The sequence below is a fragment of the Rhinolophus hipposideros genome (assembly GCF_964194185.1).
Source record: "Rhinolophus hipposideros genome assembly, chromosome: 9".
NCBI lineage: Eukaryota > Metazoa > Chordata > Mammalia > Chiroptera > Rhinolophidae > Rhinolophus > Rhinolophus hipposideros.
This window is the reverse complement of record NC_138055.1, coordinates 53,802,752-53,824,840: the sequence shown is the minus strand read 5'-3', so window position 1 is coordinate 53,824,840 and position 22,089 is coordinate 53,802,752. Positions and strand designations below refer to the sequence as shown.

Genomic DNA, 22,089 nt, shown 5'->3' with positions numbered 1-22,089 from the left:
CTTCTCTAACTAAATGTACATCATTTCACACCATCATCACTCCAACCTTCTGAAATTATCTGCATAAATGGGAGCAGGTAACTCATTCCGGAGGACTTTAGGACAGAAGATCTTAAAACACCCACTCTTAATATAGAGAGGTCTGTAAATGAGCAGCTACTGAAAACCAGACACTGAAGTTTTTAGCTTGGACAAGGAGATAGACATTCCCAGCACCCTGAATCCGTTAGACACACATCCACATGTCTCCATGTTTGTGCATGTGTGTCCTTCACCCCCCGCCCCCACCAGTGGATGTGCTTGCCGACTCTTTGCAGATTAGTCCTAGGAAAACGTATAAACCTCGATCTTTGGAACCAAGGACACAGCCAGCTTGCCATAGCTATTAGGTCATTTTGCAATGCAGGCTCAAGGGAAAATAGGATCAAAGGCTACAAAAAAAGATGGAGTGGTAAAACAGAAGAAAACATCTTAATTGGAATAAAGGCTTATATTCAAAACCCAAGCAGGGTCCTTGTCCTTTGAGGGATAAAAGGTGCAAAAAACAACAGCAAGACAACAGGAATAAAACCCACATGAATCATTGTGGCATCCAGTTTCTATTCACAAAGAAAAAGCTCCAGTCCATCTTTTAATTTTTTTGAAAAATTCCTGACATTACAGAACTAAACTGAAATGTATTAATATTCCACTCTTACATTTCCATGACAAACAGAAAAAAAAAAATTCATGAGCCAAAAAAACAAAAACAAAAAAAAAAAAAACAGGGAGAAGCTTATAAAACTAAATATGGATCTCAGCATTAACCGCTGAACAAAGAAAGGAATTAAAACGCTTTAATTAAAAAATCACGAGTGGATGATAAAGTGTGTGTAGAAACTGAAAATTTACAAACTATTTAAAACCTGGAATCGCTGACTGTTCAGAAACTACACAGATGGATCATGGGTGGTGGTGAACAGCAGAAAGGGATTATGGATGAATCTGCATTGTTCTAGCTGCTCCCCATGCCACCCGTCTCCGAAGAAAGCCTGTAACACAAAACAAGAACTCCAAGTTAGTTTTCCGAGTGCCCCGCTGAACCTCACCTCCGAAACTTTCAACGTGGATAGTGAACCTTGAAGAAGAGTATACAATCAGTGTTTCCAGATCAAGAGTGACATTAGATTAACCATGAGCCTGTAACCCCTGCAATCCAAGCTTCCTGAGGGCCAATTACATCAGAACCAAAGGAAACTGAAGACACCTTGGTTACCAATTGTAGGCATTCCTCAAACTATGCTCTTTGGAATCTTTGTGGGAGATGTTAAACACTTCATGAAAATACACCACATACTTAAGTCTCATCTTAGTCACAATACCCAAAAGCACTGTTCTTTTACTGCTGAGCTATTTTTGCTCCTCCTAAGATACTAACGGAATAGTTTTAGGAAAGATTTATCTAAAAATAGCCTCATGAGGGTAATATTGAGCTCAAAAAACAAAAAAAAACCCTTTTATTCTAGAACAGTCCTGGGTTCCTCTATCAATGTGAAGGCTATTACTATTAAGAAATAATGTAGTTTTAAGTGCTAAGGGATATCAAAGAGGGAGCAGCAAGTACAGTAAATAGAGGTCAAGAATTATACTAAACCTTATAGTTTGTAGACCTAATTTTCAGGACTTAAAATTCTCCGTCTAAACATACCTGGCTACAACGCCTTTGTTTCAAATAGATCATTTCAAGCCCTGGAATCCAATTCTGGACTTTTTAGGAAAGGTACGTAGGCATTTGGCTTGCTTCACTGATACCAGGTAGCCAGCAAGACTTAGCTTCCATTTTGAATAGAACTAAACGTTACAAGTTTCAGTTCACAAATGTATTTCATAAAGATTTTATATTGACTAGCATGACCTATTGTGGTCCCTGGTTAAGGGGGCGTGAATGACACCCCCTTCCCATATATATCTCTTCCACAACAAGGAAAGCCAAAAGCTGGTCAGGAGGGGGAAGGAAAACAAGGGCCAGGAAATAAATGAGTCCTTCAACTACAAACTCATTTTCAGTCAGAAATGGTGTTTTTACTGTGGCATATAAAGGGTAATATTGTATTCTTAAAGAGAGTATTCTTAAAGAGGGTAATTCTTGCCAACCCCAAAATGAGACAATTTGGGGTAATATAAAAAACAGCCCCTGATTTGGTGGTAACGGAAGATTCAAGAAGGGAACTGCTAGAAAGGTTAGATCTACAACCTCAAAAAATTAAGTTCATGCAAGACGGTGCACCAAAAAGAGCTCAGAAATAACTGCCCAGAATTTATACACAGCCTGAGCAGGAATTGGAAGGGGGATATGGGTGTGGAGAGGACAAGAGGAAAAACTTAACCAGAAATATGTTAAGGACTCTTGGACAGGACCACAACGGGGACTGTTAACCTTTTAAAAAAATTAACACCAAGTATCTTAGGAGGTGGTGGGGTAAGTCAGCCCCTTAAACATCTGGATTCTTCCCAGCAATCCTTTTAAGCAGAACTCATTAGGTAAAGAGGCCTTCTAATCAAGAATTAGATCAAATAAACCCAGGTCTGTTGGGGGGAGATGCTATCAGCAAGAATAAGTCCAAAGTACAAACAGAGCTTGCCTATCTGGACAATGAACTCAAGTTTGCTCCTTAGTCCCTCATGCAGATTTGGGACATGTTAACACTAATTCATAGGCCCAATCTGGGGCAGAGGGACCACAACACCATGAGATAACTACTCACGAGCAATTTTTTTTTTTAAACACTATAAACAAAAGCGTATGTGGGGACAAGTCATGAGGACAAAAAAACTAGGCTGGTTCTCGAATGCTCTAGGAAGAGCATTAATACTATCATTACCCTGGCAATATGCATTCACACTGAATGGAAGACCACCAGAGGCCTTTTGCCATTATACCTATAGCATTTCTACTTTTATGGAGAATTATGGTCTTGAGATAAGAAAAATATGAAAAAATAAGTCTTCAGGGAGATTACACTTGAGTAAAAGTAAAGCACAAGTTGTTAGTCCTCACTAGTCACCCATATGACCTTTTCCTAGGGCCTCTATTTTTTTAATCTGATAAATGAGTGGATCGTTTGTGAAGGTTCCTCCCAAATCCACTTCTCTACTCATGATAGAGGGTTGGTGGGGAGACAGAAGGGTAAGAAGGGAATAGAAGGAAAGGTAAAGGGACTTGGTCCTAGTAAACCAGGATTGGTTTAAGATGATTGGACAGAATCCAATCAAATTTTTAGGCAATGTCACAGGTTGGTTGTTCAAGATTCACCCAATGTCATTGGAAGAGGGGTAATGCTAGTTCAGAGGAATACAGACAAACTGGCAAACGTTGAGACTTTTCCCAACTTGCCTCCCATGCTGGGTAAAGAAATAACTTCTTTGTATGTGTGCCCTGTAAAAGACCCTTAGAGTAACCAGTCAGCAGGTAACAAGCCTGGGATAGACACCCGTTACCTGTTGCTGTCGGCAAGCTAAGAGACCTAAGAAGTCAGAGAACACCGCTCTTCACTAAAGAAGCTTCTTGCCAATTATGGAAGAGCCTCAGGATTTACTTTGCCACAGGCCCATCTCCCTTTGTGGGGAATAACAAAGGACTACAAAATTAACCAGGGATACAAAAAGGCCCGGTCTCATCGACTCACTAGTCCAGAAGCCACAGGTCACAATCCCACCCCTTCACCCTTCACAGCACACGGTCCACTAAGGTTCTTACTGTGGCAACTTTATTACAGCTAGAAACACAAATCTGGCCAAGAAGGCCCACTGATAACTTAAGCATTAAATAAATTTAAAAAAAAAAAAGGGTTAACGGAGAAGCTTTTATTCATCAACATAGAACCTAACACATTGTTATATTGCAAGGCAGAATAAAGCTACAAAATAGTAACAATAAGAAGAGCAAGAACTGTGGCTCTAGATAAAGTATTCAACAGGTCAGACTTGGAAACAGGCACTCAGCTGATTATGGCCTAAACCTAAACAAGGGTTACCATTGCCCCCACCCCCACCCTATTATCCCCCCCCCAATAGTAAAAAGGAAATGTCACAAGCTCACAATTGTTTGGTTCTCACCAATGTTAACAAAGGAAAACAAAAGGAACCAAGAATTACTTGAGGGGGTGCCTCAAGCTATGCCATCAGTAGGGGGAGAATCTCTGTTTCTCGCCTTTCAGTTTGTTAGTTCCACACTGCACGGCAGAGGTGCTGGTGGCGGTGGTGGCTGAAGCCCCGGTACCCTTAGCAGCAGACACAACATTTAGAGCCAGGAGAGGGATGGGTTTCATGCCAAGCAGACTGGAGACACAAGGGGCGGTCGGAAGAGGGTTGGGGAGGCTGGAGGGTGCGTCGGAGGCCCCCGCTGTGACGAGCGAGGGGGTGGTGGTGGAGGAGGAAGAAGAAGAAGAAGGGGTGGAGGGTTGAGAGAGGTTGATGCTGAGGTGATCGGGGGTCGTGACCGAGGCTGCCTGGGAGGAGGGTTTAGCGTTTTCTAAACTGTAACAGAGGAAAAAAGGAACAAAAAAAAAAGGGTGGGTGGAAGGGAAGACCACAAAAGGGACAAAGTACAGGACAAAAACCGCTTCAGTTATCAGTAAGTGCCTCTGGTTGCCAATTAGGAAGACCTAATACCAACTTGTGCCAAGCTGTCTTTCAGTCTGTAACCCACCCTCTAAAAATGTGTATTTTGTCAAATTCCACTCCACAGTGCTATTTAAAACTGCTACAGTGAAGAAAAAGTTGACAGACTGAGAAAAGAAATCACATAGCATACGCTTCCATGTATCTGACACACTGATCCAACCCAGAGGTCAGAAAGGAAGGGTTTCAAGCAGAAAATGACAGCATTCATCAATCCCCAAACAATGAACAAATGTTTCAACTACCTATCACTTGTTTAGCTTTAGGATGTTAACCCACAGAACTATTTAAATTGGTTTTTCTTTTCTGTAATTAATATGAAAGTATTACGGTAAACTAACCAACACATTAGGCTGGACAGGGGAAACAGACCAAAGTAGGTCAACTGGCTAATTTCAAACTTCAAAGAATGTAGCATTTTCAAAGAAAAATGCTGAGAACAGAAGTGTAGATAAGAACTAGAGAAGCTCCATTTCTGGTGAGGGGTTGTGGTGAGGGAAAAATGGCTCTTTGTTTTCTGACTGATTGTAATATAGGCCTTACAGACCTGAAGAGAGAAACTCACGCACTGCCAAAACAATTCATGTTCAAAAAGCAAACTACTGCTTCTACTCCTAAAATAAACTCCAACTAACAGTGATAATGACTTGCAACTCCCCTATAGGCAAGCAGGCTCCTCTTAAGACTCCATTTTATTTTCCTAAGTCCAGGACAGCTGCAATCCATAAAGGAGAGGTTAAAGAAAAAACTCAAGATTGCCAGAATCAGAGCAGAAATGCTCAGAATCTATTACTGAAATCAGAGAAATCTCTCTTGCCTAGTATTAATAATAAAACCAGTTTGCTTTTTGCATTCAAACTGGGCCAAGATGAGAAAGTGAAGAGTAAGCTTTGTGCAACGTGCAGAGCATTGCTTTGGTGTTAAAATGAAGCTTCAAGAAGTTTTGACCCAAATCCATAGCTTGGACAGTTTCATTAAATAGGATGATCCTGAAAAGAGTGACTAAACCAGGAAACTCAAGTGGAGAAGTTCTGTTTCCTTACAATGTAACCATTGGCCTAGTACAGGGGTCAGGCAAGAATACATTTAAACATTATCTGACAATATTCAGGGCAAGCCTACCCAAGAAGAAAACCATTTCCAGCTTTCAAGAACATGATTCCTATCACGTAACAATCCCCTCCATCCTCACCAAGTAGAAATAAGAGGATAAAACCTTTGTAAACAGCCTCTGTGAAACACTTACTACTATTTCACTCTGAACATTAGGAATTTGATGTGTGTGGCAGCTAAAAAGCAGACTCAAACATCGAAAAAGGCTTTTCCACACTAAAATTAGTAAATACCTAAGGCAAAAAGTCAGAACCACTACTGGGGAATTGATAAATCCTTAACCGGGGGATATAAAGACCATGAAATAAATACCTGGTCAGTCAGAGTAAGCATGACAACAATACAGACTTCATACTTATGAATTTCTTTCCCTTGTACCAGAATTCAGGAACTCAAAACTTTTATGCACAACAAAGACCAAATAATTATGATAGAAGACATAACTAAAGTTTACACAAATGAGATAGCTAAGCAAGCCCCTTGGGATATGGGCTAACAGTGGTTTAAAATGTTAGTAAACAATAAAGAATGTGACTTAAGTACATGTGCTGATAAAGCAAGAACTGTAAATGCCTCGGATGCTCACTGGGCTGTGAATAGTCCTGCTACAATTGTGTGTGTAGTAATATGAGATAGCTTTGGATAAGGAAAATAAAAGTTAGGAAGGAAGTCATTAAGGGATGAGATAGTGGGGGAAAAAGCGAAAATCCACCAGGGATTTCTGAAATATTCTTAACACCTGTGCCTCCCCTTTCCCACAAGCTCTGAACAATGGAACACATTTGCAATTTGAGAAAAATGGATGTTTTCAGAAAAAATGCTAATGGCTGCCTCCAAGAAACTGCCTTGCTGTCACATTATTTCATTCTTATTTCAATTAAGGATGCTTAATGTGTGTAGCATCCTGGGAAAGAAATACTGGTCTATATGACATGTATAGCGAGACCCACATTTGTTTCTAAGTCAATATGGGTACTCCAACCAGAGCACGTCCTACCACTGAAGACATGCTCCAACCTTTCTACTCCCCAAACCATCAAGAGTCAAATTCAAGCATTCTATTCCCCCTACCCCAACCCCATGCAAACTTACTATAATCTGGTTACCTTTTTTTGCTACACTAAGGATAGATGAAAATAGAGCTACATTTATACTTTTTTTTTCTGCCATCTCCACTTAGCTCCCTCCCATTCCCCAAATGACCCCACATTTAATGCATTGTAGCTTTCCCCAACACATGTATTACTTGTGTTGGTATCAATGAGAAAGAAAAGGTAGGGAACCCTTACCTGACATTGATTAGATATTGAGCCAGGCTAATGCTGGCAGCAGATCCAGTGATGGTAACCTGCCTATCAGTAGAGCCTTCCACTGGGTTCGCAATTTTGATCTGCGCCCCAGACATCTGACGGATCTCATTGATTTTGGCGCCCTGACGCCCGATTATGCAGCCAATCAACTTGAGGGAGAAAAATAACAAGGCACACCAAATTCAGAAGCTTTAATGGCTAGGTTCAAGAATTCCATTCCACCCCACCTATAGCCTGGGTCCACAAACCAGGCAACGGAAACTATTATCTGCGTCCTACACACACTACTCAAATACTCCTAACTAAAAAACTTGAGTTACAGATTGCTGTCCACTCTTGCTGCAATCTTCTGTCTGACCAATGCAGGTCAGAGCCAACTGAGCTGACCGACTCCTAGGAGCACTATCTCATTTCCTCAGAACACTAAAACCAAAGATGAAACGAAGCAGAGCCAAGAAAATAATAAACCTAGGAATAAAGTTACCTTAGGTTTTTACTGGCAACAAAGACACCTAAACTCATCCTACCATGATTACCACTTTACTACACAGATAAGAATTCTGGCTAAATTCTAATGCCTTTGCCTTGAGAAAAAAGTAAAAAAATCGGTCATATATATGCACTGTCTAATACTGTAAACATTAATAAGATGTGGTTATTGAACACATGAAGAGTGGCTAGTGAGACTGAGCAACTGAATTGATTTTATTATTCTCAATTTAAATAGCCACTTGTGGTTAGTGACTAACTACCATGCTGATCACTGCTTTAAGGATAAAGCTTCAGATTCTACAAAAATACAAAAGCAAATGGGAATTTCTAATTTGATTTAAAAAAAGGTTCTTTCTGCCTCATGATACCTCAACAATTGTTTTATCCATTTTCTCCATCGATTTTTAGTCAGGGTTCTATACACTTACAAAAATTGTAATTTGGTATCTAACCGCATTTTCTTTCACTAGGCCTTAAAAGTGGCACGACACTGCTAAGACTTCTGTTCTCTAAAACCCATGCAACCCAACTATACTTACATCATTTGGAATGGTGAGTTCATGAGAAGTAGTCTGAGCAGATGCGTCCAAACCTGCTAAAAGACAGAAGAGAGCAAGAAAGTTCAATGCACAGCATAGAAACCCCCACTGATTTGCACATTAATTAACCTAACAGAAGGAAACAAACTGGAAACCCAGCATTGGCTGTTGGGATTCATCACTAACTTGGAAGCCTCGAAGGAGGAAAGAGGGGTAGAGGGGTGTAGAAATAATGCTGGAAAGGTTCCTCTGTATACTCAGAAGAGCTGATTTCATGCCATTTCCTGCAAAGCCCAGCCTATTAGGGTGTAAGGGGATAGAAGCAAGGGGGTAGGGAGTGTGGTATCCTCAAACAGGACCAAAATCTAACCAAGTCCTTCGGCACTTCTCCCCCTGTCTGCTTAGGATTTCCTGCTGTTGGGTTCCAATTTTATGTCACCTGATGCTTACTCGCACCAGTGCCAATATCATGCCTGTTGGCCTGATATTGGGCACCGTGGACTTTTGGCACACATGCAGAGTTGCTTTAAATATACTTGTATCAGATTAACAGCACTCCCCACCCCCAACTATCCTAACCTACACTTGAAGGTCAGAGAGAATGAAATGGCAGGTGAGGGAAGTTCATTTCTCCAGATTTATTCTGTCTTTTGCTCAATTACTCATTAATTTGTCCTGTTTTTTATCGTTTTCCAAAGAAAAAGAAAAAAAATCCGATCAGCAAACACCCATACCCATCTATAATGACAACTAGGCTATACCAAGCCAGCTGGCTAACTCTTAAGGCTAGTTCTGCTCAGCCGTGGCCGCTGAACTCCACACTTTTAGAGGGGGGCTGGCCAGATCCATCAAGCGACCCTCAGGGGCACCAGGCCCACCCTTCCGCTCTCTCAGCTTCTTTCTGCCATGTGCATGTTGCTGGTATGTCATGGGCAGTGAAACAAGACTCCCACCAGTTTATTAATATAACAGTAGAATACTACAGATTTTTTTTTTTAATCATTACCCCAATAGCCTTTCACCTCTGGAGAGCTGGATTCAATGCCTGTTAAGATACAAGTGAAAATGAGTTTGGTGGTCTCATCCTAACCCTATCGGACAAGTTATTCCTTATACAGAAAAAAAAAAAGCCCAAAACAAAACAAAAACAAAAAAACAAAAACAAAAACCACTACACAATTTGGCACAAATGGATTGTCTCTACCCAGGTCTGTGAATAGCTGGTGGAGAGAAAGGGGGTGCCAATCAGATCAAAGGGGCAGCAGTAAGGATGGCTTAGAAGAAATATCAGCCTACCCTTTGCCTGACAAGCATCCCCAGACCTCACCCCAAACCTTCCAGGGCCCTTTTTTTTTTTTTTTAGAATAACTCACCCCAAATGAAAACCAAGTTAAACACATTACCTCCTTTGATTTAGCCACAGAAGATAGGCCAGTTTAAATCAGCAGGATGCTGGGTAACGAAGTTTGTTTTAAACAGACCGAGACCTTGGGGCTGGCCTCTCTCTTGCACTACACCTTACAGAAATAAACACTGAGGTGTCCATACCACTGAATCCGGTGTTGCCATGCGTCATGGGAAAATGAGACTGTTGCATCGCCAACTGGTGCAGCTTGGTCAACTGCAGGGAGGAAATAGGAGAGATTGCCATTAGAAGAGTAACAGAGCCAGGGCTCAAGCACAAATTTGAAAACGCAGAGCTCCTGATCCCTAAAGTTGACTACTACTCAAACTACAACAGAGCATAAGGATGGGGTTTATATATTGAAATCCTGGGGATGGGCAGAATATGAAGGGTTAGAACAGGAACCAGTACAAGAGAATGAATGCATTTTGGGTGTGTGGAAAAAAAAAAAGCAGCAGCACCTGCCCGACAACCATCCCCTTGTGGGCTATTTAATGAAGGTGTTTGCAGCCATTGCAACAGTTGCCCCAGGGACAAGCACAGACAGGCTAGGTAAACAAACTGTGCAGTGGTGCTAGGGGAAAAAACACCATGCAGGGTTCCGTCAGTACTGGGAGGAGGGAAGGAGATGACGGGGCAGGGAGACTTCGAGGAGGAGAGAGATTAAGATGAAACCAAACAGGGTTTAGCCCCCCCACCACCACTAGCTTCCACAGCTATTTTTCTTCATTTCTGTAAATTACTTTGGCTATTGTAAAACAATTCCTCTTCAAGTATACTTCCCTTCCTGGGGCCTACCACTAACCAAGAGCCAAACCCAACTTCCCCAGTCTAATGCTCAGCACCTGAAAGGATTAGTAAGGATAGAGGAAAAGTACAGAAAGAAATGCCCTTAAAAGTCTGAAAAGCAGCACTTTTTAAATGAGTTTTTAGTGGCAAGGAAGGTTTTACTGAGTTGAATTCCCAAATATTCAGCTTCCTATCCCTCCCTGTATAAATAAGCCCTTTTCCCACCCCTCCAGATGCTTTTTATATTGTCACCTCAAATGGAGGAATAGTACCCAAGGGCAAACCCACCTCCCACACCCCCAATGAAAGGATTCGATGCAGGGACGCACAGTCCACTGTCAACTTAAACTGTACAAGATAACATGACAGAATACCATTAAACACTTATCTTGTAGAGTAATGTAGAACCTAATAATCTGCCCAATAATAATTTCCAGGGATTAAATATCAAAAGGCAAATAAAGTGTTTCTATGCCCTGGTCGAAGATTACTTAAGGGCTGAAATATGGGATTCACCTTGTCAGGAAAACAATTTAATATTGCAAATGTTTAAGACCCAACTCACTTCTGCCTACATGGAAGAAAAGAGAGACAATTTTGGATGGGAGAGGGAGCTTTTCAAAACAAGAAGCGAAAACAAAACTTACATCTGGCTGTGGAATGGCATACTGTCCTTGAATGGTATAGGCCTACAAAAGGAGGAAAACAGTTCCTATTAAAAAACCAATCACGGACAGCCACCCAGTGGGGGAAAAAGACAGATTTCAACTAGCCAGGAAGCCAGAGTTGAACTAAAGAATGGTGAGGCCAGGGATTAAATGGTATCTCACAAAGACAGTCAGACCCAAGTTGGCCTTCTTTGAACCTTAAATATGGGTAAGCCTACAAAGGGAGCCATGTTCCCTGCAATCAAAGGCAAAATACACATCGGTTTCTTAATAAAAATGTGGGAAGGGGGATTAAGCAATGCTTCGATTGACCAAGCCCCCTTTACTCCCTGTGTACAATATAGCCTAGGAGGAAAACAGTCTCTTCCCTCAACCACCCCAACCCTTTTACTAATCATGGTGATGTGAGTGACTTGTATTTGCACAAACCTACATGGCACATTTCAAAACACTTCCCTTTCCCTGTCTCATTTTTCTCTACATCTAGCTAAAGACTTTAAGGGCACTGGCAGCTGGCTGAGTCCCTAATACTAGGGAGCTGACCACAGGAACGCACTCTAAATCCTGCCTTCTCCCACCTCCCCTCCATAAAAGGCACTTGCAGCTCCCACTACGCCCTCCTCCCCCCATACCATAACCTCCCGAAAAGGGAGTCGGGTCTTCAGGGCAATGGGGTGGGGGACGAGGAGGAGCAGGAAGGGCAGGGTAGGAAGGAGTGGCTGGTTAAAAGGATGTGAGGCTGCTCACATCAGTGGCCAGTACCCCCAAAAGTGCACCCAGGTAGGGGTGGGAAGGTGAAAACGGGGGAGGAGTGGGAGATGGGGAAGAGGGGGTGAACAAAAAGAAAAAAAAAAAGAGAGTTGGTGTTACCATCTGGTGGGCTACGCGGCCTGTGTGAAATGAGGTGTGGGGGGGTCAGTCCAGGTCCCGTGGACAGGTGGTGTCCACAGCACAAAAATCCCCAGCGCCACTGGCCCCCCGCGTGTTGGCAGTCTCGGCTGAGGCGGAAGGATTGAGTGAGCCTTGGAGACTGAACATCCCCTCTCACCTCTAGAGGTGGTCCCTCCAGGTCAGGGTTGAGGCACATGGACGGGGTGGTGTGGGGAAAGCTCGCACTGTCGCTGCCTGTGCTGTACCTGTCCTGTGGATAAATAGAGGATTTCAGTCTCCAGGGCTGTCAATCCGGCACCTTGTCACCAGCATGAAATTCACACAAAAAAAGTTGTTTAATTTTTTCTTTTCCTTTAAAAAGTAGCTCACAACACAATTTGAAACGAGCTGCAATCAGTCAATTAAAAAAAAAAAGTTACCTAGTGGCAGATTTTACACTGCACAATTAGGCTATTTTCAGTGAGAATAAAGGGGTAGGACAGAGCTGACGCCAGCTCCTGGTCAGTTGTGGAATTAAGATGAACCCCTATGGAGCCCACTTTGTCACAAAGGACACAGGTCAATCTGTGGACATAGTATGAACTGGACCTTAAAAAGGTTCACGGGAATAATCCATGACAGGGCCACTCATGGGAAGAAGCTGTAAGCTTTTAGAGGGTGGTCAACTGAATAAAGGGGAGGGAGGAAGGAAAGGGAAGCAAAGAGGTAAGAAGGGGGTGGTGGGTAGGGGAGGGAAGGAAAGGGAAATGAAGGAAGAATTGTAAATAGAAAGGATTGCTGCTGCATAGCATGGGACTCTTTATAATCCCAAAGGGGAGTAGAAGGGTCCACAAGAGCAGGAACCTGGAGTCCCTGGGGAGGAGGGAAAACTCCTAAAGCTAAGCCTTGCTACACTGACTCTGGGCCTTTGCCTTCCCTGCCCCTATCCAAACTGAAAGCTCTTGACCAAACCAGTTTGTACAAGGCTAGTGTTAAAAGCAAGGCACTAAACTAACTGTCCCAAGGTAACACTGTGACATGATTAACTCCTTGTGAAAGCTCTCAGAACTACGTGACAAACTAAGTTCCCAAAAACTTGTTCAGTTTTACACCAACTCAACAGAATGTGAATGAGCTACACTTCCAGTTTATGCCTTCCCAGTTTAAATACACGATGGGAATAAATAATTGTGCTTAGAACAGGCCAGCCCCACATGGCTAAAGGAATTCTGAGCAATGAATTTGTTTAGGCAGCTACCAAATTGAAGGTCACTACTCCAACCTGAACCCCAACATTTTAAAAACTGACCTTCCTAATCCCCAAGTACTAACCAACGAAACGTAACACTAGCATGGTGCTGGGTCAATGCTCATCATAAAAATCTAACTTCATAATAAACCACGTGCCAAGGATAAGAGTTTAGGTGGGCGAAGGAGGAGCAGAGGCCACGGGGTGCTTTGTTCTTACTCTAACACCCAAGGTCAGAAACATCACATCCCAACATGCTCTCCCCCTTCCATTCTTGCACACTGAACCCTAACCCCAGCTGATTTGTTATGCCATGTGGGTTCAAACCAGTGTTTATGAGGTTAAGAGCCTGGGGGACATCACACTGGAGTTTGGGAGTGAAGGGGTAGGAGTAGGGGAGGTGAGGTGGGGGGAAGGGGAAGTTTGTAGGACACTCAAGTTCTGGACCCCCAATTTTGAGACCACCATCCAGAATATCCTTCAGAGGTCCAACTCTTTGCTACCTTTATTCAGACCTCTAAAGACTATCTATCCCCCACAAAACAGCATGGATGGGGTAGGGGTAGGGAGAGTAGTGACACCAAGGCAATTTAACCCTTTCTTCTAATCCAACCCAGCTTAAAGTACCAAATAAATTACCTCTTCGAGTGCCTACAAAACTCCCATTGCCTGCTAAAAATTAAATAAGGGCTTGGCATTCATAGCTTTCTCCAGTATAAAAAAAATAAATGAAACTAAAAGCAGGTCAAATTATGGCCAGAGTACAGGTTTCAGCGAGCATGCAGAGTGGCCTGATGTGCTGCTGACAAAGTCGACATTTCAAATATAATCCTCGTTCATTGCCAGCCCAGCAATAAGAATTTTCTTACCTGACCACCTGCAAAGATGACCGGAGAACTGGACGGCTTGGGCCGGTACGGGATGGTCACGCCCTTCGGGGGGGACTGGGAGAGAGTCAGAGGGGAAAAAAACAAAAAGAGATAAGGTTTCAAAGCTGCTTCAGCTGTGTGGCTTAAGCTCACACAGGTCAGTTAAATTAAAAACTATTATTTCCATCCCCTCACCTACCAACCAACGTCTCTGGCTAAATCTAATCTGAAATCATCTGCAGTTATTTGCCTTTAAAGCAGTAAAATAGTCCGTGGACTACAGAGCTCACAACAATTCTCATCAAAGCAGATTCCTCTGTAATAATTTAGGTATCATTTCCATGTTTTCAAACAAATCTAACAAACACGAAAAACCTCTAGTACATAGGATCTTACATTTTGGCCTGAAGAAGATTATTAATCCAAAACAAGAAATAAAGTACCCATATGTTACATCTAGGAAAATGCAGACACTGTCTATAAATAGTTCAAAGGCTCAATCAATATTTTCCTAAACTCTACTTGGAAATTCTACTTTCCTTTGCCACCAATATGGGACCAACTCTGTATGACAATTCTAAAAAAATGTAATTTCCTTTTGCTATTGTTTTAATTAAACAGCATATACCAGGACCTCAGAAGTCATTCATAAACACCATCATGGATCCATGTTTTTCCTATATTACTACCATTTTGAATATGATCCTGCCTCAAAACACAGTCATTTAAAGAATGTGTCAAAGTTGAATGTAGCCAAAATATTATAATCCAAAAGGCAATTTAACTTAACTTCTCGGGAACCCAGATACATACATCTTGTGTCCATCCAGTCCAAGTAGAGAATCTTCCCCTACCAACTCCACTAGAATTGCTATAGCCCGAAAGATCACCGCTGCTTAACAGTTTCTATTTTTGCACAAACTCTAAGACAAGTCAAAGCTGGGGGAAGGAAAATATGAACTCAGGAAACCTCTTCCCCACCCCCATTGGAGGCTTCTAATAGGGCCACCTAATTCTAGTCTTACTAAATATAGACCAGTCTGTCTCCCCTAGACTCCCCCTCCCCCCATGCTCAGCATGAGCCTGAGGGCTTACCTCCAACATGACCACGCAGATCTGTTTCACACACTCAATGATGGATTGCGGAATGCCAGCTATAGTGATGGCCCGCTCAGTGGAGTTGGGGAGCATATCCCCTGCCACCTGGACCTGAGCCCCTGTACTCTTTGGGGTAAAAAGAAATTTAAAAATCAGAGAAAAACAGCTCATACTTACTCTTCCCATTCCTCCCAGTAGCAACTTTAGAGTCTAAAGCTCAATAGACACATATCCCACATCCTGCCTTACCCTTTTTATCCTGCTTTCCTTTATTACAGATAAGACTGTTTAATCAGTTATAAATTAGCCTTAGAAAGCCAAGAATAAGCCTGAATAACAGCCTAAATTTATTCTGCTCTCAAGAAAAGGGTACTTCTAGATAGTTTGCACTCAGCTACTGTTTGCTTTATGAGCCATCAAACAAAATCCCCACAAATATCACCACCCATCTTTCATTCTCTTATTCAGCAATTATACTAAGCCCATTCTATGTTCCAGGTACCATCCCAGATACTTGGACTACATCGATGAACAAAACCAAAATCCCTGCTCTCATGGCATGTACAACAGGCTCTGAAAATCTCCAACTCATTTTCCTGAAGGAGTCATTCAAGTTTCATTCCAACATCCAATTCAGGAACTCCCAGATTGTCAAAAGCTTCCATATTCAATGTAACTTCCACAATTTAAATGAGGGCAGGATTACAACTACATCCCAATATACCTTCCCATTTCCCCCTTGCTATTTAGGAACTTGGCCAAGGAAAATATTTGCTACTTTATATATCAAATTGTGATCTCTTTAGATGTGAAAAATTATGTAGCCTCATGGAAAAGTTGTCCAATTAGTAAAAAAAAAAAAAAAAAAGAAAGAAAGAAACAAGTCATATACAATTCTGGTTAACTTTCTCCGTCTGATTTATTATTTTTAAAATATATGAATTGTAAAGAAAAAAATATATCAATTCTACAATACTTTCCATCTCAATACAAACTAATCTTCTAGGACTGTTACTTTAATAAAAATCTTCACCTCAACAAATACTAATTTGTCATAGCTATGCCAAGAGCTAACAGAGGAAGCCACATTTATTAGGTTGGTGCAAAAGCAACTGCAGTTTTTGCAATTGTTTTTAACCTTTTAAACAGCAATTACTTTTGCACCAACCTAATAGAACAATTAACATTTCAAAAAGGATCACAGAAGTTACTAACCTCTCTTATTTCCTTGATCTTGCAACCACCTTTCCCAATGAGAGAGCCACACTGACTAGCAGGGACCACCAGCCTTAGGGTGACTGGGGGTCTACTGGCAGCTGTGCTATTGGTCATAGAGCTGCTGATGTCCTACAAAAAGAAATTCGTCAAACCACCAGAACACACAAGTTTTAAGCAAATCCCTGGGAACCGATAACTGCCATAAAAGAACCACTTACCCTTAATAGAGACATACTGTATCATGATCCACCATCAACTAATGCCCCCAAAGGCCTCTCCCACCCCCAACTATTTCTGAAAAGATAAAAATGCCTACAAACTTCCTCAAAATTAGTCCTATATATTTTTTTATTCACCCTGGGGGGAATGTTTTTGGTAGGAGAAAAACAATCATTAGTTTGGAAATTAAGAGTTGAATGGGCAAAATAAAATACTGAGGTAAAAATTAAATAAACTGAGAAAGATGAAACAATGCAACCCCAAATTCAAATAACCAATTCTATGCTCTTAGAAAGCTAGAAAGACTACGTATTACACTTCTATATATCACAGTTTTAATTTCTTGCTGGTATTACCATTGTATAGGTAACAAAATTGAGGTTGAGTACTTGCCACAATATTTAAAAAGCTGTAGACTGGAAAATACAAAACTATATTGGCTGCAAAGCCCATAATCTTTCCTATCAACAATATGCCACATCCAAAAAAGTTGTGCTTTCAACCTAAATTTAGCCTTCTAAGATTAATGGTTTAAATTATCACTTCTCAGCCTAGTCTCTATAGAGCAGCAAGACCTGGGAACCGTTTACACATAAACCCTAAAGTGAAGGACATGTTCCTTATGTGGTTGAAGTATGAAACATTTCTGAATGTTTTTTAAGCCACAAATTCTGGATAAGCAGGGTCTTGTAGGTCAAAAGGTAACATTTCTGATCTTGGCAAGGATAAGATTTCAGGCACCATTAAGTATCCAACCACCAACCAAGCAGCAGCCAGAAGCTCTCCTCTGCTGTGGTATCAATTGCATGATTAGCGATCAGCTCCACTGCAGAAGGGAGAGGAGGAGGAAGACAAGACCTAAAGCAGTGGTTGTTCAGCATCTGAAAACAGAGGTGGCCTAGTGAACAGCAAAAACTTCCTTCTGCCAAAAAGCCTAAAATTGATGTTTTGCTTCTGATAACCTTTAAAACATGTTCCCTCCTTGTATGTATAGCTCCGAATGAAAATTATCGGATTGATTTTTTAAAAATATAACTGCACGCAAATTGAAGATATCTGTATTTACGGGGTATATTAGGGTTCAGCAGGGCCCCTAACAAAAACACATTAATTTAGTTCACTAACTATAAATTGAGGCCATAAAGTTTACCAATGCAATGGTGACATACCTTTCAAAACTGCTGATCAAGAAATAAAAATAAAAGATACTGGTTTTTCACACAAACTTTTTACACTGAGTCCCTAGTATTGTCAAACTACGTTTTAATAGTTGAATGACTTATTTTGTAACTACAAATATGATGAGGGAGGAGGGAGAACAACAAACCTCTTCCAGTTTGTCAATGATCATAGCAAAGGCTTTGAAGATGGCATTAGTGGGTCCAGCCAAAGTGATAATTCTCTCAGGACAATTCCCTTCTGAGATGTTGATACGTGCACCACTCTGGATAGGAAACAGAACCAACAGGTTAAACAGACAAAAGATCTGAGCATATGCAGAATATATAGACCCTGCTAAATAAAGACGGGCCAGGAGCTGCCTCCATACATGATCCTGACACAAGGCAATGTCAGCGTCATTTCAAATACTGCTCCATGTTTATCCTCAAAAACAGACTATAGAAGTTGCCTGAAGTCTTGAATGGAGACTTGCTAGAACTACATTTCCCAGCATACTGTCACTACAAATAATCAACCCAGAAAAATAACAGCTTCTATTGAGACCTTCCCCTTTCTAATCCCTCATTAAATAGAATTTTTGCTTGTTTTAAGTTTCTAACTTCCCAAGGTAACAGTCCCTAAAATCCCCCCATTACTCACCTCCTCCCGCATCTTCTTAACTGATTCTCCTTTCTGTAAGAGGAAAAGTCAAGAGTGAGTTCCAACTACTATTTCAACCCAGACTGACTAACTAGTAATTAGAGTTGAAGTGAAACTGTCTTACCTTTCCGATGATACTGCCAACTTCCTGCGATGGAGAAAACTAGTGTCAAATAAGAGGAAACTCGAAGTGTTCACTATCATGAAAAGAAATTTTTAACTGTCCAAAGCAATGGAAAACCTAAGATTTATTGGGAAAGGGAGTGGGCAGACTTATTCTTTTCTTTGCTTAAAATGTAAGAGAACCTCTCACAGAATTTTGAAGGAATCCAATCAATCCAGGAGTGGTTTAAGTGTTTTGTTTGTGTTAAATACAAATTATTTTTAAAAATACCAAAGACATCATTCCCCCGTAAAGTTTCCCAAAATTGTCTGGGCAGGGGAAATTTACCTATCACAAACTATACAGCAACCTCTATGAGAAAAATCTTATCATCCAGGTAGGAGACAGTTTTTGGCTCTAGCCTCTAGTAAAGCCTTTCCTGCTCAGTGGAGCTTCCCAGTAAAGTCTGTCCATTTCCCCACTACACTCTCATCTACTCAGCTAGAGAGGAGTGCTAAAGCCAGACACCCCACAGTGCTAATCTGATGAGCTCCAAGATCCATGCCCTCTCTTCCTGGCCCCTCCTCTAGCAGTTACTATGACCCAAATTTACCAAGCTGGTGCATACCTTTCCATGCATAAGTAGCCGGATGGTGAGAGTGACGTTTAATCCACCTTCAATCACACCGGTGTCCATGTCGAGCAGTGTTCTGGAGAGCTGGACTTTGAGTGGTCAAGTCTTTGGTCACTGGTGGGGATGAAAGCCAAACACTGAAATACAAGCACGACCAAAATCAGAGGGGGAAAACAATAGGAGAAATAAAATGTTATTTTCACCATTATCAATGTTTTTTGACTCTTCCTTAAGTGATAGCCTATCAGTTGGCAGGCTTGTATACATCCAGCACAATTGCATTAACGACAACCATTAACAGCTCAGGTTCTGTTAAAGAGTATGGAAGGTGACAGTCTGCTCTCATTAATGGTCGGGTTTCTGCTGACTCTCAGGATAAGGAAGATTCCTTCAGTTGGCAACGGTTCTAAGGGGAACTGCTGAACGTGCACCAGTTGTCCTTCAGGAGAATTAAGCTTCAACACGATACAGAAACACCTGGAAATCATAAGGACAAACCTCAAACTGACCAACTACACTGAGGCAAATGACCTTTTGATTCCATTAGGTAGCAGAGCTCAGGCTGAAAGCTAGAGAGGACACATGTAATTTTCTTACTGGTAACAATTTCTAGATAAAGAAATTGAGATGAATCTCACATTAAAATTTTATGTTGATAAGATGACACCAAATAATTTTTAAAAGATTTAAACAACCTCATTGAAAAAGGCATTATCTGAAATGCCTTCCATGGAAGCTGGGGTTCCATATTCCCCTTTAAGAAATAACTCAATACATTAAGCACAACTTGAGTCCTTTCTCCTACCCCTTCTCCCAACCCAACTTAACAGTCACTCATATTTGAACATTTTCTTAGCTTCTGTGTTATTAATTAACCTTTGTTACCAGGCTTTATTCAAGTCTCTTAAATTTTCTTCCAAAAAAAACCAATCGGAATAAAACTAGTATTGCTAAAAACTTATTGTGCAGTTCTTTTAAGCAACAGTAATGAGCCTTTCCTAGGAAGGAGGCACTTTGCCCACTTATCTTCTGAAACAATTTCACATTTCTGCTTTAGAACACTGATTATGTGAAGAGAATTTGCTTTTGGATATACCTTTGCCTACAATACCTTTTTAGGACTTAACAGAGGTAGTTTTTTAAAAAGATCTCTCCCAAGTGGTTAAATTTGTTGGCATTTTTAGTTAGCATCCATCCCTTCAAAACTCAACAATGATCTCTCTTACAGCTAGTTTTCCCCCTTCATAAAACAAGCCACCGTTTTAACGTTGCTCTAACACAAAGCCTTACCCTAAATATTTAAAGTGTTTTAAGTGGCTGCCAGACCATTCTGTATATGGCAAACTACCCCCCTCACTACTTTGAGCGTGTGATTTTTTTAAAACATGAGCTCCGCACCCCCAAAGCGTCCCTCTGCCCCATTTTCAAAATAATTCATTGTTGACAAAATCCCAGAATTCAACACTTTTCAATCATGGAAAAACAACAGTGCTTGGGGGAGGGGGTGAAGATGGGACCGAGTTAGGCCTGTAAGAATAACTTTTTTTTTTTTAACATGGTAACACATTGGCAGTTTAATTCCTTATCGCTACTCAAATAGCACAATAACTAAAGTTTGAAATGGCAAGAAAACAGAAAGCCTATTTGAAGCCATTTCTAACTCAAAAATCATTCAAGAGATCTCTGTCCTATTTCTCTCCCGACTTGTCAATGTCCCCAATCCCAGGAATCCAGCTGTTCATCCTGCAGTCCATTACCCCTTCTCCTATAAATAGCTCTGAGTCTCTATCGGCAGGCATTTTGTAATTTCAAAATTCGTTACCCCGAGAGAACGTTCTGAATAACTCTAACTGGGAGCCCGTCTGCCCTTTAACTCCGCAGCTCCCCTCCCCTCGGTCATCCTAGCATTTTCCACTTAAAAAATGCCCCCCCCTCCCATCCCTCGACTATTAAAGAAAAAAATAAACGGTTCGGACGGGGGGGGGCGCTGCGATCCAGGGGGAGGGGCCGGACTAGTAGCGCCTCCTCGAGTGGCTGCGCCAGCGCCTGACCCCCGCGGGGAGCCGCGCTCACCCGCCCGGCCAACAAGCCGGCCATCGCCTCCCCCAACCCCCCCCAACCAACAAATCCACCGCTGCCCCCCCACACCGCGCGCGCGCCCTCTTTTAACTCCTGCGCAGCCGCCACCGGGAAAGGGAGGGGGGAGGGGGCGGCCTCGCGCGAGGCCTACTAGGCCGCTCTAGAGCCAGGGCCTCGCGTGAATGGCCGTCAGGCAGAGTGAGGGGATAGACGCTCACGCGAGACTACGCGAGGCCGGGGCTCGTGACGAGGACCGGAGCCCGCTAAGAAAGATGGCAAGAGTGGAGATAGAGCTACAACCGAGGGCGGAGGGAGAATTTTGAAGCTTACCTGCGGGCGCGAGGCGACTGAGGGGAAAAGGGGAGCGGGCGGGAAGGGGAAGGGCGGGAGGCCGGGGGCGGAACAATAGGGGCGGGCGGGAAGGCGAGGGGGGCCCCGCGGGCGGGCGGAGGAGGAAGGGGGGGTGGAGGAGGAGGAGGAGGAAGGGGGAAAGAGACCCCGGGGCGGGTGGAGGGCGGCGGAGGGCGGGCGGGCGGGCGGAGGGCGGGCGGGCGGGAGAGGGCGCAGGCTGCGGCTGCTCCGGCTGCTGCCTCTGCTGGTCTGGGAGGGGGACGGGGCGGAGCGGCCTGCTTTCAACCCCGCGCACCCTCCGACCCCGGAAGCGCTAAACGCCCCGGGGGCCGGCGAGGCGACTGCGTCGTCCAAACCTTCCTCACGCTAAGCGGACGGCCTCCCAATAGCCTAGAGCGGCTCCACGGACAGCGCCGGCACCAGCGAGACAACAGCTGGTGGCAGATGGCGAAGTCTATGATAGAGCGGCAGCATGGGGGCAGGGAGGAAACTAGTGGCCCCTAGTGGGCTAGTTGGAAAGCCCAGGCGTAAGTGCAGAGAGAGTTGGCAGTCGCCATGGATAAAAGGAAACAAGGGATAAAGGAGACAAGAGGGAAAAAGGGA

General features: G+C 42.6%; 1 protein-coding gene across 49 annotated transcripts; it reads right to left on the bottom strand.

The window, feature by feature from the left end:
• Nucleotides 1–580: 580 nt before the first annotated feature.
• Nucleotides 581–21,877, bottom strand: PCBP2 (poly(rC) binding protein 2). 49 transcript variants are annotated; one of them, XM_081060066.1, is made up of 15 exons: nucleotides 21,466–21,854; nucleotides 19,051–19,193; nucleotides 18,444–18,467; nucleotides 18,320–18,352; nucleotides 17,826–17,942; nucleotides 16,277–16,408; nucleotides 15,059–15,187; nucleotides 13,964–14,038; nucleotides 12,024–12,116; nucleotides 10,955–10,996; nucleotides 9,662–9,734; nucleotides 9,120–9,158; nucleotides 8,114–8,166; nucleotides 7,062–7,231; nucleotides 581–1,031 (listed from the first exon to the last, which is right to left on the bottom strand). In XM_081060066.1, the coding sequence occupies exons 2-15, from the start codon at nucleotides 19,117–19,119 to the stop codon at nucleotides 995–997; spliced, it is 1,086 nt and encodes a 361-aa protein (XP_080916192.1). In that variant the 5' UTR covers nucleotides 19,120–19,193; nucleotides 21,466–21,854; the 3' UTR covers nucleotides 581–994. The 49 variants fall into 49 exon arrangements, with proteins under 49 accessions (XP_080916192.1, XP_080916189.1, XP_080916190.1 ...); XM_081060063.1 differs by having other exon boundaries at nucleotides 8,114–8,169; nucleotides 21,466–21,849; XM_081060064.1 differs by having other exon boundaries at nucleotides 8,114–8,169; nucleotides 19,051–19,170; nucleotides 21,466–21,786.
• Nucleotides 21,878–22,089: the final 212 nt, after the last annotated feature.

Bases quoted from the DNA above. Each gene is read 5' to 3' on its own strand.
- PCBP2 (XM_081060048.1), bottom strand. From the start codon at position 19,119: ATGGACACCGGTGTGATTGAAGGTGGATTAAACGTCACTCTCACCATC. The intron at 16,409-17,825 runs GTTTGTTGTTCT...TTCTTTTTGTAG, and splicing joins TCATTGACAAACTGGAAGAG to GACATCAGCAGCTCTATGAC. The intron at 12,117-13,963 runs GTAAGAAAATTC...ATTTATCCACAG, and splicing joins TCATCTTTGCAGGTGGTCAG to GACAGGTACAGCACAGGCAG.